Consider the following 16,171-nt stretch of genomic DNA (forward strand, 5'->3'; position numbering starts at 1 on the left):
GACTGTTGTGTGTGCTCAAGAACAGCAGCTGGGTAGACAACCCGCTGTAACACAGACGTATGCCACCCTAGCGAACCTCCACCCAGGTGACTATGGCTCTCTCACTCATCTCAAATAAATAAAAATGGGAATTCTCTTAGGGAAAATTTGGGAAAATGTTCCCTCTGATAGATATAGCAGATATTTCTGTTTTCCTAATCAGTTAAATCTTTTAAATGGCTGCCGTTACAGCAGCTTATGCATTTGCCATTCGTTGTACTGCACAGCAGAGCTATTTCCTAGGCTGCTATGGGATGGGGATCTGACAGATGTTGGCTGCTTTCTGATTAGCTACTCTATTATTTTATTTTTTGTCAGTATTGAAGGTAAGGACAACCACCGACCATCTAGGATAGCCTTCTGTATCCATCTGGTACAGTGCACCCTACTGTATACCCTGGGATGGTGCAGTGTTGTGCACACCTGGTGAATTCACATAATCATGGAATTCAATCTCGTTTGGAAGCCATTGCTTTTAGTTATCAAGAAAATACTAGCATACCAATTTTCCTCCCCAATGGAGCATTTTTGAATGTGAAGGCATTTTTAGCTAGACAGTAGAAAGAAGAACCAGACCAGAAGCAGGGCAGTGAGGTCATCAGAGAGCTGCTTTTCCCCCAGAAGGCTTTTAAATGATTAAATACATCAGCAGCTGAAAATTATTCCACATCAGAAGCATCATTGTCAGAAAGATGGTAATTACTTCCCTTCACCCGAATATACTCGATATACCTCCCTTCATCAGAATCTGACATACCACATGTACATAGCCTGTTTTCAAACAAAGACTCAATTTCCTCTAGTTTTTTCCCTTTAGTCTCGGGAAGGCAGCCGTAGATGAAAACCAGTCCCAAGGCAGCAAACCCAGCGTAGAGGAAGAAGGCTCCTGCAATGTGAAAAAAATATGCACAGTAGGTTACAGAAGTTCCCATCCCTTCCCTGCTCCGGAGCAGAGGGAGCGGCAGAAGCAGCAGGCTGCAGATATCAAAGGAGCGCATGTAAAAGCAACGGTTGGAGCGGCATCGTTAAAATAACGAGCTGCGGGACCGTGGGTGTAGGAGAAGGCCGCTTTATTGCACCGCTCCACAAAGGAGTAAATTAACAAAAGCAATTTCATTTCATGTGGAAGATAATACACATCATTTTTTGCACAAGTCATTCTGCTGTTAAAATAAACAGCAGTGAAACGGTTGCATATCCAATAAAGAAAAGCAAACACGAAAGGCAAGAACTTTCTTAGTTTATCTTAACAGCGAAGGACACACTAAGACAATCCCTCAGAATAGGAAACTTTGGCAAAAAAGAAACAGGATTAGAATAATGCGTATGACTCTTACATCTAGTTATTATTTAGAAGTCCTCTGCAGAGACAATTAGCAGTAGAAAGAACCACCACCCACCTTACCTAGGGGGGCAGAGAAGGTACCAAAGGACCAACAAACATTTACCTGCCATGTGTTTCTAGACTGATGACTCAAAGGAATGACAAGTCGAGCTGAAAGGCTCTGCGCTAATAATGATGTGAAGGTCACATCAACTCCCGAGCAGCTTAATGTAATTTAAATTACTTGTACTGGAGTGGCTGAGCAGTAATCTGACAAACTCTCCGCAGGCTCCAGCAGACAGAACTTAATCAACAGCTGGGAGTGGGGCAGTAGCATCTGACACAGCTATTTCTGCAAGGACCATCTGATATTGGCCTTGGATGCCATCATAAACCGAAAAATTGCGGATGCCATCTCCCTAAGTGGGAATCAGCATATTTCACTAAGTCAAAGGTGGTTTTTTTCCAGCTTCCCTGTTTTAATCAACTGTCTAGGCTCTCAGTTAAGGACAGAAAGAAATGTTTCTTATGAAAGCCGGACGAAACAGATCCAGGCAGGTCCTGTCAGGCCTCTAGTCTTACTACACCACGGTGGGTTGAGAACACTGCATTCACAGTTGACATTTCATGGCAAAACCGAGTGAGCCAGAATCAGGAGAAAATCTATGCGCCAATGGTAGTACTGCGCACACAGATGCGTGCTGCTTCTTACCATAGTACGTCAGATATTCGGCCGTATGCAGAAATGTCAGTGACACCAGCACGTTGAAAACCCAGTTGACTCCAGAGGAACACGCGTTTCCTGTACTTCTTGCCCAAAGTGGGTAAATTTCAGAATTGACAGTCCAGGGCATAGGACCCATTCCTAAGAATTAGGAAAAAAGATCAATCTCAGTCTAATGGCTGGACTCAAAAGTAAGTTTAACATGTAGCCTCACTATTCAACATTTTATCTTTACGATTTTTTAACTTATATGGATATACAAACTTTTTCTTACCAGGTGCAAAGAAAACCAAGTATAAAATAAGGCCCAGAAGTGCTGTCCAAGAGTATGGAGTGGGGCAGAAATTGTATGCCCAGAACAAATCTTCCTTTTTGAATACTGTTTCATTTGAACACCTGAAAAATAGCATTAAAACTTAGTATTAAAGAATTTTCAGGGAAATGGGTGACATCTCAATATAAACATGGCACATAGTGTCTTATGAAAAGCTGACAAATGTAAAATTAAGGTGAAAAGCTCCATCCCTGTTACCAAGTCCGACATTCAGAAATGTGTTTTTTCCCAAGCCTGGTCTTAGGAAGAGTAACCAGCAAAACATTCCTGAATTTAAACACTTGCCTTATATCTACAGAACTTCTTCAAATTAATAGTCTTTACTATGCAAGTGGTCACACCAAAGCCAACAAGACCATTCACATGAATATCACACAGTGCAAAAAGAGCGGCAGCAGCAGGACTTTGAGCTATAGATGCTGCACGCAAGGATTGAAGGTCAAATGGAAGTTAATCCTTACATCATCAATGAACTAACTATATGCTACATGCTTTGGGTGTGATCAGTAATGCCTATGGAGTGTGCCAAGGTCAGGTGAAGATATAAGGAAGAGGCATATACTTTCTTTTCTATGCAGTGAAATAATTTAGAAGAAGGTAGCACTTCTGATTAGACAGTAAAAATAAGAATCAGAACAGAGGTAAATTGTGCCTGAGCTACTGAAAGAAAAAGTGTCTCTATTCCAAGGACTATGTGGAAATTACGTATTTCGAGGAACAGGTATAAAATCAGGTATTCCCATCCGACTGCAAACCATATAATAAATTTTTAAGGAATACTGGCAACTTTATTTTTCGTTATATATTTTTTTTAAATTAGCATTTGTTTAAAGGGACAAGAATTCATACCTGTACCTAGAGAAACTTCTCAGCTGCAGCCACATCAATTGCTACAGTTGAAAAACCATGTACTTTTTGGGAGAAAAGACTTCAGCAGACACCACTCTTTCATATGCCAACATTTTTTACTTGAAGAGAAGAAATCCCAGAGAGCTGAATATCTGCCTGGGTTACAATTTCCAGATCAGCTGAGTGCTTACGTGAAAGATATGACCCTCCTGACAGTAGGAAAACCAGAATGAAGATGTCTGCAACAGATGACAGTGGGCAACAAGATGGTGGAGCAACAGACACCCTAAAATGTTTCAGAGGATCTACCACTGTTGGTAGACTTTGCCATTGACTTTCAAAAGCAAATTCCAACAAAACAGTTCTTCTCTAACTTTTCTGTTAAGAAACACCCAGCCCGCCCCAGGCTGAAGAGGAATGTGCTTAGCACCGATGGCCAACCCAACACCGCTCCTGGGGCAGAAACCTTCCTTATCTTGGCACGGACGTAACTAACAGGACAGCATTTATAGCAGGATATCACCACTAAGTCCCAAACCCAATTTCAGGACAGCTGGAAATCCAAAGTTCTAATTCATTTAGAAGAGAGAGGTTAACCAAACAAATACTGGAAAAAAGCACGTCTGAAACCCCAGCCAACCCTTAATGCTGCCTTAATGGCAGAAAGCTGTAAGATTTGCAGTTCCACCTTGCCCTCAAGCAGCACCTGACCAAGTGGAGCCAGTGCTCCCCGGAGAAATGCCAAGCCCGTGATGTGCTGCCAGCAAAGCAGCCAGTGCCAGTGTGCACCCTCCCACCCTGCTGTGCCGAGCTCCCCCAGAAAGCCCATCTCATCCAGCGCGCACAGATTCACTTTCAGTCTTGAGATGAAAAACACATAGAAGACAGACCAACTGAACATCCCTCTCAAAGACACGTCCCTCATGCATGGATACAACAGGCTCATGGCCTCAGCTGCTGCATGGCCACTGGAGCACCATCAGCCTAAGACACCAGCAACTTCCATGACAGAGATTTTTCACCTTTTCTCAGCCAAAAGTACTGCTGCCATCCTTATGACTTCTTCATCTTGCTTCTAAGGATCACCCCATGTTCCTTCTGTCGCTTTGCTCTTTCATGGGGTGTTGGTCAACTGTCAGCTGAACATGAGCCAGAAGTGTGCCCAGGTGGCCAAGAAGGCCAACAGTATCTTGGCCTGTATCAGGAACAGTGTGCCGAGTAGGACTCAGGAGGTGATCGTCCCCCTGTACTCAGCACTGGTGAGGCCCCACCGCGAGTACTGTGTCCAGTTTTGGGCCCCTTACCACAAAAAAGACATTGAACTGCTGGAGCGGGTCCAGAGAAGGGCAACAAAGCTGGTGAGGGGTCTGGAGCACAAGTCTTATGAGGAGAGGCTGAGGGAGCTGGGGTTGTTTGGCCTAGAGAAGAGGAGGCTGAGGGGTGACCTTATTGCTCTCTACAACTACCTGAAAGGAGGTTGCAGAGAGGTGGGGCTCGGTCTCTTCCTCAAGTTGCACCAGGGGAGATTCAGGCTGGATATTAGGAAGAATTTTTTCACTAAAAGGGTTATCAAGCATTGGAATGGGCTGCCCAGGGAAGTGGTCGAGGCACCATCCCTGGAGGTGTTCAAAAGACTGGGGGACATGGTTTAGTGATTTATTTTTTTTTGTCAGAGTTAGGTTGATGGTTGGACTAGATGATCTTGAAGGTCCCTTCCAACCTAGATGATTCTATGGCTCAGGTCAGCATCTTTTTCTATGTTATGAGTGCCAGACATGGATCATTCCCTGTTAATGTCCACCCTGACACTTTCCTACCACTGTATGTACTCCTCACCATGTGTGGGTTAAATCAGGTTTGAGCTGTGTCCCAGGTACAAGACATATAGAAGAATGAACTGGACTGGAGAACCACCCACGTTTAAACCTGAAGTTCCTTCCATGTAAAGGAAATGGTGTTTGAAAGATTAATTACTGAACACCAGGTGATCCCATTGCCACCTCCTGCTCAGCCCCGCATAGATGTCCCACTGCATCTGCACCACTTCCAGATCCCAGGATTGCTCAGTTTCACACTGTTTTAACAACATCATGTTTGCTTCTTTCACTGTTACTCTAATTTAATTTGCAGGTGTTTGGTAATGAATACAAGCTGATTAGCATTTTAAAGCATCTTGATGCTGAGATTGGTTTCTCCATTCGGCCCAGCGAGATCGGCAGCTCCTCAGAGAGGAGCCTTATGCTTTCTCTTCAACACTACTGTAAACAAAGACGTACTGGTTTTATCTCGCATCCATCCCTATCAGCACAAACCAACCTGCTGATTCATACAGACACAACTGCTGGGAGGTCTGGATGTTTCCTTCCCCTACCATTTTTCCCCAGATGCGTCCTACTTTTGACGGAGTGAAACACAAATGATATGAAGGAAAGCCAGATGTCTCCAAAGCCTTCTGTGGCTGAAGCCACTCATCTATTCTCCGCCCTCTGCCTGTAACTAAGAGGAAATTCTGTTGCAAGAGAGCAGATTCAGTGCATTGAAACAGGAAAAATAGTGCTCGAGACTAGACTTAACAGCAACTTTGCAGTAACAAACTGTGCTCTGCTTATCCTTCAGTAGTAACCCAGCATGGTACACAGAGTAAAAACAGAGATATCTGCATTTGCTGGCACCTTGCAGTGCTGGGTCCGTTCAAAAATAACACTCCTTCAAGGCCGGGGATTTGTTCAAGCTGTTACTGTGCTAATTCTATTGCTATACTACTATTTCTACAAGACCTACTATTTTGCTGAAGAATATATTAATAATTGCGTATAATGCATTACCAGATAAAATTCTGAATTTTGTCCTGCACTAAGGGAGCATCTATGGTAGAAAGTGGACGAGCAGCTACCCATCACTTCACAAGCTGAAATGCACAGAAGAAAATGCCCTGTAAATGGCTTACAAGTGAAATGATGCAGTCAGGTACCAGTGCAAAGAGTCTGTAAATACCAGTATGCTGGGTAATAGTCATATCAGTATAAACAGTGAAGACACCACATCATTTCCTCTGAAATTACTGCCAAAGTGAAAACCTCATAGAAAAAAAATCTTTACTGTGAATTTCTTTTGTTACGTATTTTCCACAGATAATTTAAGACGCACATCTGTTCTAATTAGTGAAAACCTGACATTCTGACGACTGATGCCAACAATTCAACTGACTGGAAATAAATCAGAACAGCAGTAGATTTCTAAATTACAGGCATTATATAGTTCCATAATCACAGAATCCATCCTTTATCAGATACGGTCTGTAGTTCAGAAGATCTAAAGCTTTGCTCCACACCTCCTTAAATTACCTTCATACGGCACATAAAAGAAGGTAAAAGAAGAAGAGCTGGCGTGGGTGGTCTAAAATGTTACTGCTAATGACAAAGAGAGGATGATTATCAAGGAAATGGTACCTTGTTTCAAACAAAATTTTCCCAATACTTGAGCCAATTTGGCTGTAGAATAATTCTCAAGCAAAACACTGAAAGCCACAGATCGGGAAATGGCTAGGCAGTACATGGCACAGGCAAGTGAGCACAGCACAAGACAGACCCAGCTGATTTTCTCCTCAAATTTCCATTAATTTTTGCTTTGCTGCAGAGTGAGGACTGTGTAGCCCTAAAGATATGGCTTTTGTGGGAATTAAATGTTTCATTCTGAACAGTTCATATATTTTTAATATAAAAGCTGCTGACTTCTCATTGTCTTTTAAGCCCTTCAGAAGCATCTCAAATGGATTTAGATCAAAAGTCTTAAAAGGTCAAAATTCAAATCAAATCAGGTTAAGGAAATAAATTACTTCTAAAGAAAAATCACCCAATGCGATCATTCATCTCCTTAAAATGCTTGTTAGAACAGGCATATTTCAAAATTACACATTCTGCTCCGAGATAAAGTTTAACATCAGGAGCTGATGGTACAGAAAGATTTTAGACTTAATTCACAGTTTCACTGATACCCCATTTCTTTGTTCTAACAAGAGTAAAGCTACTTAAGAACTGCTCCTACGCCAGACTTTTGTGTCTGGTTATCAAGATGATGATAATCTACAATTTACCAACTCAGTCTCTGGTGTAACACAAATATATTGGATTTTAAAAAATCTCCTTTAAAGATATTTTTAAAGTCTCCTGTGTAGAGTGCTGACTTTTATATCATACCAATCCAAATGAATAATATAAATTTATGTCAAGCTTATTGACTCATCTTTTCACCTGAAGCCTGGTCATGGAAGGATAGAGGACCAAAGCTAGCTACTGTTCAGACTAAGAAAGGTTTTTGCAGAAGATGTATGGGAACAACTGAGATTATTTATCCACAAGCAATGACTCATCCTGTGGAAGAATCTGGACCGTGACATTTGCGTTTAGTTGTCTGAACAGATCCCTAACTATCTTTAAATTACTTAAAGGACAGAACTTAGCACAGTACCAGATCAACTGTGTAATAATTTAGTGGTAGTCATACATGTAACTAAGGAGAACTTCAGGAACCACCTCTGTTCTGTCCATCAAGTGACCACTCTAATCCACCCATATACCTTCAAGATAGCTCTATTAGCACAACCTATAGAAAACCAGTGAAACCATAAGGTATAGTTTCACTGTAAATCAGTATATTCTGATTTAAAGAAAAATCTCTGCTCCTTCCAGTGCTTAATTTTTATATATAGATATGGTAAGATGCTATCTGAAGTACTGAGCAAAGCGCAAGTCTTTCCTGAAGGCGAACAAATTAATTTAAGCCCGACTAATGTCTGAATCAATACTTCCTAAGCTTTCTCACAGTTCCCTAGCTACTGGATTCTGTGCCTCAGAGAAGATGCACTGTAGCTCCACGCCTCTCTGGAGAAGTTTGCATCTACCACTTTGACTTTGTAGTTTGTACACAGAGAAATAACTCATCCATTAAACCAGATGTTGCTGAAAATATGCAGATGAAGCTTCTTATGCCAGATGATGGCAATTGGAAAAACCAGAAAAGAACAAACAGATGCAGCCTTGAAAAAATGTACCCATAAAATTTCATGGTATTCAGCTAGACATTGCTTAACCTTCATTACATAAAAATACCAGCAGCGTTTTGGGACGCTCAATGAAGCTTTTTGCTATAACTGGCAGAGTTTTTAAATATTAGCATGCACTTCAAAAACTTGGAAAAATAGTTTAGTTCACAGCAAGAAAGCAAATTGCACCTCAGCAGATAGCTGATGTATTTGCACATGACTGAAAAATAGTCTTTATCACGCTGAGGTCCCCTGCTATAGGATCTGTCAGTTATACCTATAGAGCAGTGGGTGATATCCTGCACAAAGAACAGAAACCAGGGCACGTTAATGGATAACAGCTATAGTAATTGCCGCTGTCCAGAATATTTAAAAACATCTTAAACCAAAGAGATAAAGCCAGTTGCTTTCTCTATGCAACACTTTCTATGCCAAGTAAGTTTAGTAGTAGCTACTAGGGCTAGAACAATACCAACCAGAAAATAATTCTCCTCAAGCTGAAAGACTGGCACTTCGTACTCTGCATCTGGGAAACCAAAAGCACACGTTCAAATATACATTAAAAAAAACCCACCACCAAACCACCAGAACCTTGGTTGCTTTGCCCATTACAAAGCCAAAGAGTTTAGAGATGCCTTCTTTACTGTGTGCTGTACGGTAAGAACTGATTTTCTCATAAGGTTTTACTTTTAAATCAGCATTTCTTACAGATCTGCTTGGAGGCAGCATGTAACATATACAGAAATAACTGTCAATTATTCACACTGAGCATCTTTTCTTTTACTGCTGTTATCTTCTCATCCCTCTTTTATCTTCTTTCTTACAAAAGAACCAGAGACTACAGACTGCTAAAATCCCCTAAAATCAATCACAAGGAATATTTCACTATAGCTCATACACACTATTAAATTAAAAAATTACTTAATAATTAATTTACTAAAGCAGAAGACCTTACTGAAATAATTACTTCATAAAAATACCTATCTCTAAGACGCAACTACCTTCCATCATGCTTGTATGGGTATACTCTTGGCTGGGTTAAAAACTGGCTGGAGGACCGGGCCCAAGGTGCTGTGGTGAATGGAGCTAAATCCAGCTGGTGGCCAGTCACAAGTGGTGTTCCCCAGGGCTCAGTACTGGGGCCGGTTCTCTTTAATATCTTTATCAATGATCTGGACAAGGGGATCAAGTGCACCCTCAGTAAGTTTGCAGACAACACCAAGTTGGGTGGGAGTGTCAACCTGCTTGAGGGTAGGAACGCTCTACAGAGGGATCCAGACAGGCTGGATCGATGGGCTGAGGCCAATGGTATGAGGTTCAACAAGCCAAGTGCGGGGTCCTTCAATTGGGTCACAACAACCCCATGCAGCGCTACAGGCTTGGGGAAGAATGGCTGGGGACCTGGGGGTGTTGGTTGACTGTCGGCTGAACACAAGCCAGAAGTGTGCCCCAGTGGCCAAAAAGGCCAACAACATCCTGGCCTGTATCAGTAACAGTGTGGTGAGTAGGACTAAGGAAGTGGTTGCCCCCCTGTACTCGGCACTGGTGAGGTCCCACTGCGAGTACTGTGTCCAGTTTTGGGCCCCTCACTACAAAAAAGACGTCGAGGTGCTGGAGCGGGTAGGGGCAGTGAAGGCTGGTGAGGGGTCTGGAGAGTAAGTCTTATGAGGAGAGGCTGAGGGAGCTGGGGTTGTTTAGTCAGGAGAAAAGGAGGCTGAGGGGAGACTTTATCGCTCCCTACAACTACCTGAAAGGAGGCTGTAGTGAAGTGGGGGTTGGTCTCTTCTCCCAAGTTAGAAGTGGTAAGACAAGAGGAAACGGCCTCAAGTTGCGCCAGGGGAGGTTTAGATTGGATATTAAGAAAAATTTCTTCACCAAAAGGGATGTCAAGCATTGGAACAGGCTGCCCAGGGAAGTGGTTGAGTCACCATTCCTGGAGGTATTTAAAAGACATGCAGATGTGGCACTTCGGGACATGATTTAGCAGTGGGCTTGGCTGTCATTCCAACCTAGATGATTCTATGATTTTTAAGTCACATCAGAACGCACACCTGCATGAGATTTAGTACACTGTTCTGATTTACCTCTGTTCCTGGCCACCTGGTCACGGATGAACCTTATTTTTTTTTTTACATTATTATTTATTTAGCTAAAAATCTTTAGAGAGTCCGAATTCAAACACTTGCATTTTCCTAAACTAAGAAATTTCAGCCTTGCAACTGCATCTGGATTTGCCCCATAAATCTGCCAATAGAGAGTGCTGGAGCTGTTATTCAAGCTGAACAGACTGAGCAATAGACTACCAAATGATTGAAAACAGGAGCTATTTTTCCCCGATGACAAATACTTCTCCAATATTAATCACATCAAAGGGGTTCCTAACTGTTTGCCGTTCTGGATGTTCCAGTAATTTTGTAACCACATATTAGCGGATTCTGAAGGGTAGACAACACAGTTCCCGTATCTCTTGCCAAAGGAAGAAGCTCAGCTGTCTGACAGTGCCAGTTAGGACATTTGTTAGCTGTGGGTCTGAGCAAGCGGATTTTGTGCGATTACTTTAATCTCCCAATGAAAGATGTTCAGTTTTGGATTTGTTTCTGGACTGAAGGTTCTCCTTCATACTGCTATATACTATTCCTGTCCTCTCAAAGGTCCACCTGCTACTACATTAGATTTCTTTTACCCTACGTTGGTGCCTTCCAAGTCCTGCTGGCCACCTCCAGGCCATTGGCTACAAGTTCCCACTCCGTTGTCACACTGCAAGCATTCCAAGCTTCATTTCTCATCATAACCAGCAGGAAGGGAGAGAGACAAATCTCTGCTACTACCAGAACACTGTCCGACAAGTTTCTCTCATCGTCTTTCATGCTCTCCTTACCTTGAGATGGACTCAAACCAGGCGAAGGCAGAATAACGTTTATACGTAGGGTCAAAGCCCAACCATCTGGTATTCCACACCAGCTGACAGCACCCATTAGGTACACATGTACAACAGTCCCAGCTACAGCACACTTAAAAACTGGGTGCAGAAATAAGCAAATGTCTGATTTTCATTATAGGACATACAATTACCTTAATCACACTACACATAGATTGACTTATTTTTCTTCTCAAGCTTTTTCCTACTCTTCCAAAGTATCAGATGGTAATAAAAGTGTCAGGAAACACCTGACATCCCTGTGCTCCATGGAGTGTCCTATCCTAGTCCTAATTCTGATCCTGACTGGACCACTTGGTTTACCCCCGTACAAATTAGAATTAACCAGTAGTAATTGAAGAATATGATTTCATAATCATGACCAAATCATAAATAATTCAAATATTATATTAATAATGCATAAACTTCTGAGGGGTCATACAACTATGAAAAATAATCATCTGTTCACTTAACAAATGACTAGCAGTCATACCTACAGAATTTTAATGGACAGAATTCAAATTAGAACCTGATCAAAATACAAAATCTTAATTAGTCTTGAGCATAAGCGTCTCAGCTGAATATCACTATCCTTCATGCGTTTCTACCTATGATCATTTTAACTACTTTAATCATTGGACAATAGGTCACAGTTTCAAAAAATGGTATTTTGTCTTTCTTTTTAACATTGGATGCTTTCAGGTACAGAATTAGCTGTTCAGGTGAGGAAAAAAAAAGAAGGAATATGGCTTATTTCTTTCTTCTTCTTTTTTTGTGAAAAACTTCAAAATTGCCCCAACTTTCAACAAAGAAATGAGACAAGAGGCAAAAAGAAAGGAACAGAAAGATCATAAATTTTTTGTTTTGTTTTTGTTAAAAAAGATCTTTTTGCATTGCTTTCTGGAAAGGGATTATAAAAAAATATTTATTTATAGATTTAAAGAAAATGGGCATCTTATAAAAATAATTTAAATGAAACCCTCAAATATCTAAATATATTACTGCACAAACTGAGTGTGCCAGAGGTCCAATCTATATCCATTTATACCCAAGTTTAAGACTATACTCAACAAACAGCCAGCAGAAGATGACTTGGCTAACACCCAACTAAGGGGTTCACAGGTTGAAATCACAGCTGTAAAAACTAGATGCCATGTTCTCAAGTTAAGAAGCCATGACAAAAATGGGTTTATTATGTATACCCAGAAGACTACTTTAAGGTTTGAACCTGTAAAATTCAGTGACACCAACAGCAGTGAGTGATAATTCTAAGATGGAGAATCAAATACCGTGTATACAATAAATAAACAAAAGTACAATCTGGTAATTATGTCTGGACAGATTCTTCATAAAACTAAGTAAATAGTTTAAAGATAGTTCTTTTTTGGAAAGACAGATTATTTTTTAATATATAGTCTGAAGAGTTTTTCTCAATTTAAAGTATGGCTCACTTATTAGCCTGATATGTTGATATTTAGTTGCAGAAAATATTTCTCCAAAACATCAGAGAAAGTTTCACAGGAACTAGATGTCATACAAGGTTAAAGTTACACAAGGTAACATTAAAGGAGAAGCAAAGCCCACATCTGCTAAATGTTTTCATGAGAGGACACAGGAATATATTTTTGCAACTTTAAAGATTATTCTGTGTATTTACAAACTAACAAAGGGTATGAAAGAAAAAGCAGCAACGAAAGAGTGCACCATTTCAGGTAAGGCTCAGAAGGCAACAGCAGACAACGTAAGATTTCTGCCCTTTTTCCCCCTCTGAAGGATGTACTCCAATGGTTTAGAGACAACTTATGTCTGTGTATTTTAAAGACCAAGACCTTCAGTAATTTTTCCTGCTTTTTCATTTGTAGAATACAAACCCTGATCTCAAAAAACTAAAAATAACTACATGATGTTTCACAAACACTAAATTATCTGACATTCCTTACTGAAATACTCTTAATACGCATATAAACCTTGGGTTTGTCCCTTTTATTGACAGGCATATCCTGCTGCTGAAGGCTGTGCCTCTGTAAGAGGCTGTGCCTGCTGGCCCCCTGAAATTTCACCTCTCACCGTGAAACTTCGTTTGTACATGTCCTTGAACAACCTGAACAACCTAACCTGAAGTCTTTTACCTCTTTTGTTCCTCTTTCAAGAGAGATCTTACTGTTTCTTGCAGCTTCAAAACTACTGATGTGCATGAGAACTCCAACCACTTTGTAAACAGAGGTGGGCTCCAGTAGAGTGCTATCAGCAAACCGTGAAGCCTCCCAGATTCCAGTGCTGTATTTCAAAAAGTCTAAGCCAATCCTCACAAGGAGCAAGATACAGTAAGAGATAGAGAAGTAGTTCGGTCCTAATTCTCATATTGAAAAATTTCAACTAGTTAAATGCTGTAGTTTTCATGAATTCTTTCTTTCAAGTATCATCAACTCTCAAAGAACTTCACTGAGGTGCAGATCAGCAAAAAAGGTTTAGAAATTTGGGTAAATATGATGGAGGTGATACTGCCCAACATCTTGAAACCTTTGTCAGTATCAATAGATATTTTAATACTACAGTATCGAGAAATATAAGAAAAGTACCGCATTCTACCAGGCAGAGTGGAAAAAACACCACGATGTGGTAGAGGGCAAGACCCACTGCTGTAACACCTGAAGTATCACATATGCATGTGTAGGTCTGGATGGAGATGTGACGTGTGTGATGGGGCTGTGGCTCAATGATGTGACTTGTACACACAGCAGTTGGTGGGACAAGAGAATTATTGCTACCACCACCTCGGCGACTGCCGCAAATCCTCCCTTCAATCCTGCTCACAGCAATCAAGCACGAAATGAAAAGAAACCTCTCGTGCCGCAGCCTGGGCACAGGCACACAGCAAGCCCTCGCAAGAAATGGCATCTGGGAGTATTTAATTGCTCATGAAATAGATGCCATTTCACAAATTTTAACCACCAGCAGCACAAAGCTGTCTCTGCATGACAACCAGCACAAAGGTAGCACAGAGGCATTCTGGAAACAGAATGAGCTATTATTTCCCTCTCGGCAGCCATCAGGGTTGAGAAAGACTCGTGGACTCCCTGTGACTCCAGAACGTGCTTTACAGTTTGTTTAGTGTTTTTTCTGTGGTTATACAGAAATAGATCTGTTTTGGAACAACCAGCTTCAGCAATGAGCACGCACACACACCTGTGCCTTCACCCAGTCATTGCCAGCCTCCCTTATTTCTCTGAAAGGAGTGAGTGCTCATTAACTATTGGGCCATTTCTTCTGACAGACAAACCTTTGGGGGATCTCAGTGATGAGCGTTAACTGAAAGGTGGCTACCAGACACCCCAGGGGGCTTCCAGAGCTAACCTGTGCCACACGATGCTTTCCACCAAAAACCAGACCAATTTGGTTGCTCTCTATTCCTCACAGATGCCTGCAGGCAGGCTTCATTCTGTTTGAGCTCTTTCAAGACAAAAATGCTCATAAATGTAGGACTCAAGTATTTTTTGTTAAAGAGAGACTGGCATTTAGCTTTTGTGACAGACTAGCATATTAAGTATTTCAGCTGTGTGCAAACCCCTCTCTGAAGCTCAGCGCTCCCGGTCTTCCCCTGGACTGGAGCGGTTCTGCTGCTCCTGGTGTTTTTGCAAGGAAGTTCCAGGTCATTCCTGCTCTGACATTTCTGAGAGTTTATGGAGGGAGGACCAGTCTCCAGCCAAATTACTGACACAACAGGGATAATCGAACTTGAGAATTTCTAGCTTCTGTTTCCAGATCTAATGCATTGAGTCTTTCCAATTGTATCTCCTTGCAGCATGAATATTTAATAATTAGATTACTGAAACAAATCGGTCTGAAAATTATGATGTCAAATGCAGCATTTCAGAGTTTTATGCAAGTTTACTATCAAATAAATCTCTACCTAATGTTTAATCTCATTTGTTTTTTCACCTTATTTTATATTTAATTTACTTAATAATTAGCATTTGTAAAGTTCTTTTGTTACAACAGAAATACCAACCAGCTGCCTATTCACTGCAGAAGTATCAATTCTTCCCAGGAGAAACCTCTTTCCTATGGTGTACAAAGACAGATTGCCTCAATGAATACTACTGGAAAGGCCTGAGCGTAGGGCTCCATAACAACAAGTATCAATACTTTAATATTAATTAAAGTATTAGCGACAGAACAGTGTGCAAGAATTGCTGAATGACGTAACAAAGTCTGTTCTATACAACACAGGCAAAGGCCAGCAGCAAATAAGGAACAATAAAGAACAGCATCTTTTGCTCCATCAGTCAAGGAACTACATACAAGACAGCTCAAGGTGAAAATTTGAGCCACCTGAAGTTGAGCAAGACAAATTCTACCCAGGCTTCTTATTCTTACTTGCACTTACAAGTAACCTGTATTGATGCTTGTGCTGTTCACCATGTGTCGTAGCATTATCGAAGGAACATCATCAGCATCTCAAAAGCATCACTTGAGTTAATATTGCCAAAAGCAATTCTAAGTCCATGGTTAAAAAAAGACCAAAGACAAAGAAACCAAGGTGGTTGCTGTACCTCAGGATGAAGGTAACTTAGCAGAAATATTGACTGGAAGTTCAGCCTCCAAATAAAATAGGTTCTAGTTCAGTGTTGCAATCTTGTTTTTCCAAATGCTTCCAAACACTCCAGAAAACAATAAAGAAACAGAAAAAAAACCTATTGCTTTAAATTACCCCAAAGATTTAGACATGCAAAAGCATTGTAAAAAACATACTCTTAGGTTGAAACCTGGTTTATCAACTTAGTAGAGAATGGCAAGATTTTATAGTTCAATTTAGAAAAACACAGCAAATCTCACCCAAACCCTAAACTCAAAACACAGATGGGACATGCTGACACAATTACATCAAGTTACCAGATGTGGGGCTGAAGGGCGAGCATTACCGATACAATTCATCTTCCAAA

General features: G+C 41.0%; 1 protein-coding gene across 1 annotated transcript in view; it reads right to left on the bottom strand.

Moving 5' to 3' along the window:
• Positions 1–698: 698 nt before the first annotated feature.
• Positions 699–16,171, bottom strand: part of SLC2A13 (solute carrier family 2 member 13) — a 156,515-nt gene continuing 141,042 nt past the window's right edge. The window contains exons 8-10 of the mRNA XM_074168752.1: positions 2,362–2,483; positions 2,076–2,228; positions 699–925 (exon numbers count right to left, since the gene is read on the bottom strand). Of these exons, the coding sequence (XP_074024853.1) occupies positions 699–925; positions 2,076–2,228; positions 2,362–2,483 (502 nt within the window). The remainder of the gene's footprint in view (positions 926–2,075; positions 2,229–2,361; positions 2,484–16,171) is intronic.

Source organism: Numenius arquata, chromosome 2 (genome assembly GCF_964106895.1).
Source record: "Numenius arquata chromosome 2, bNumArq3.hap1.1, whole genome shotgun sequence".
NCBI classification, from domain to species: Eukaryota; Metazoa; Chordata; class Aves; order Charadriiformes; family Scolopacidae; genus Numenius; species Numenius arquata.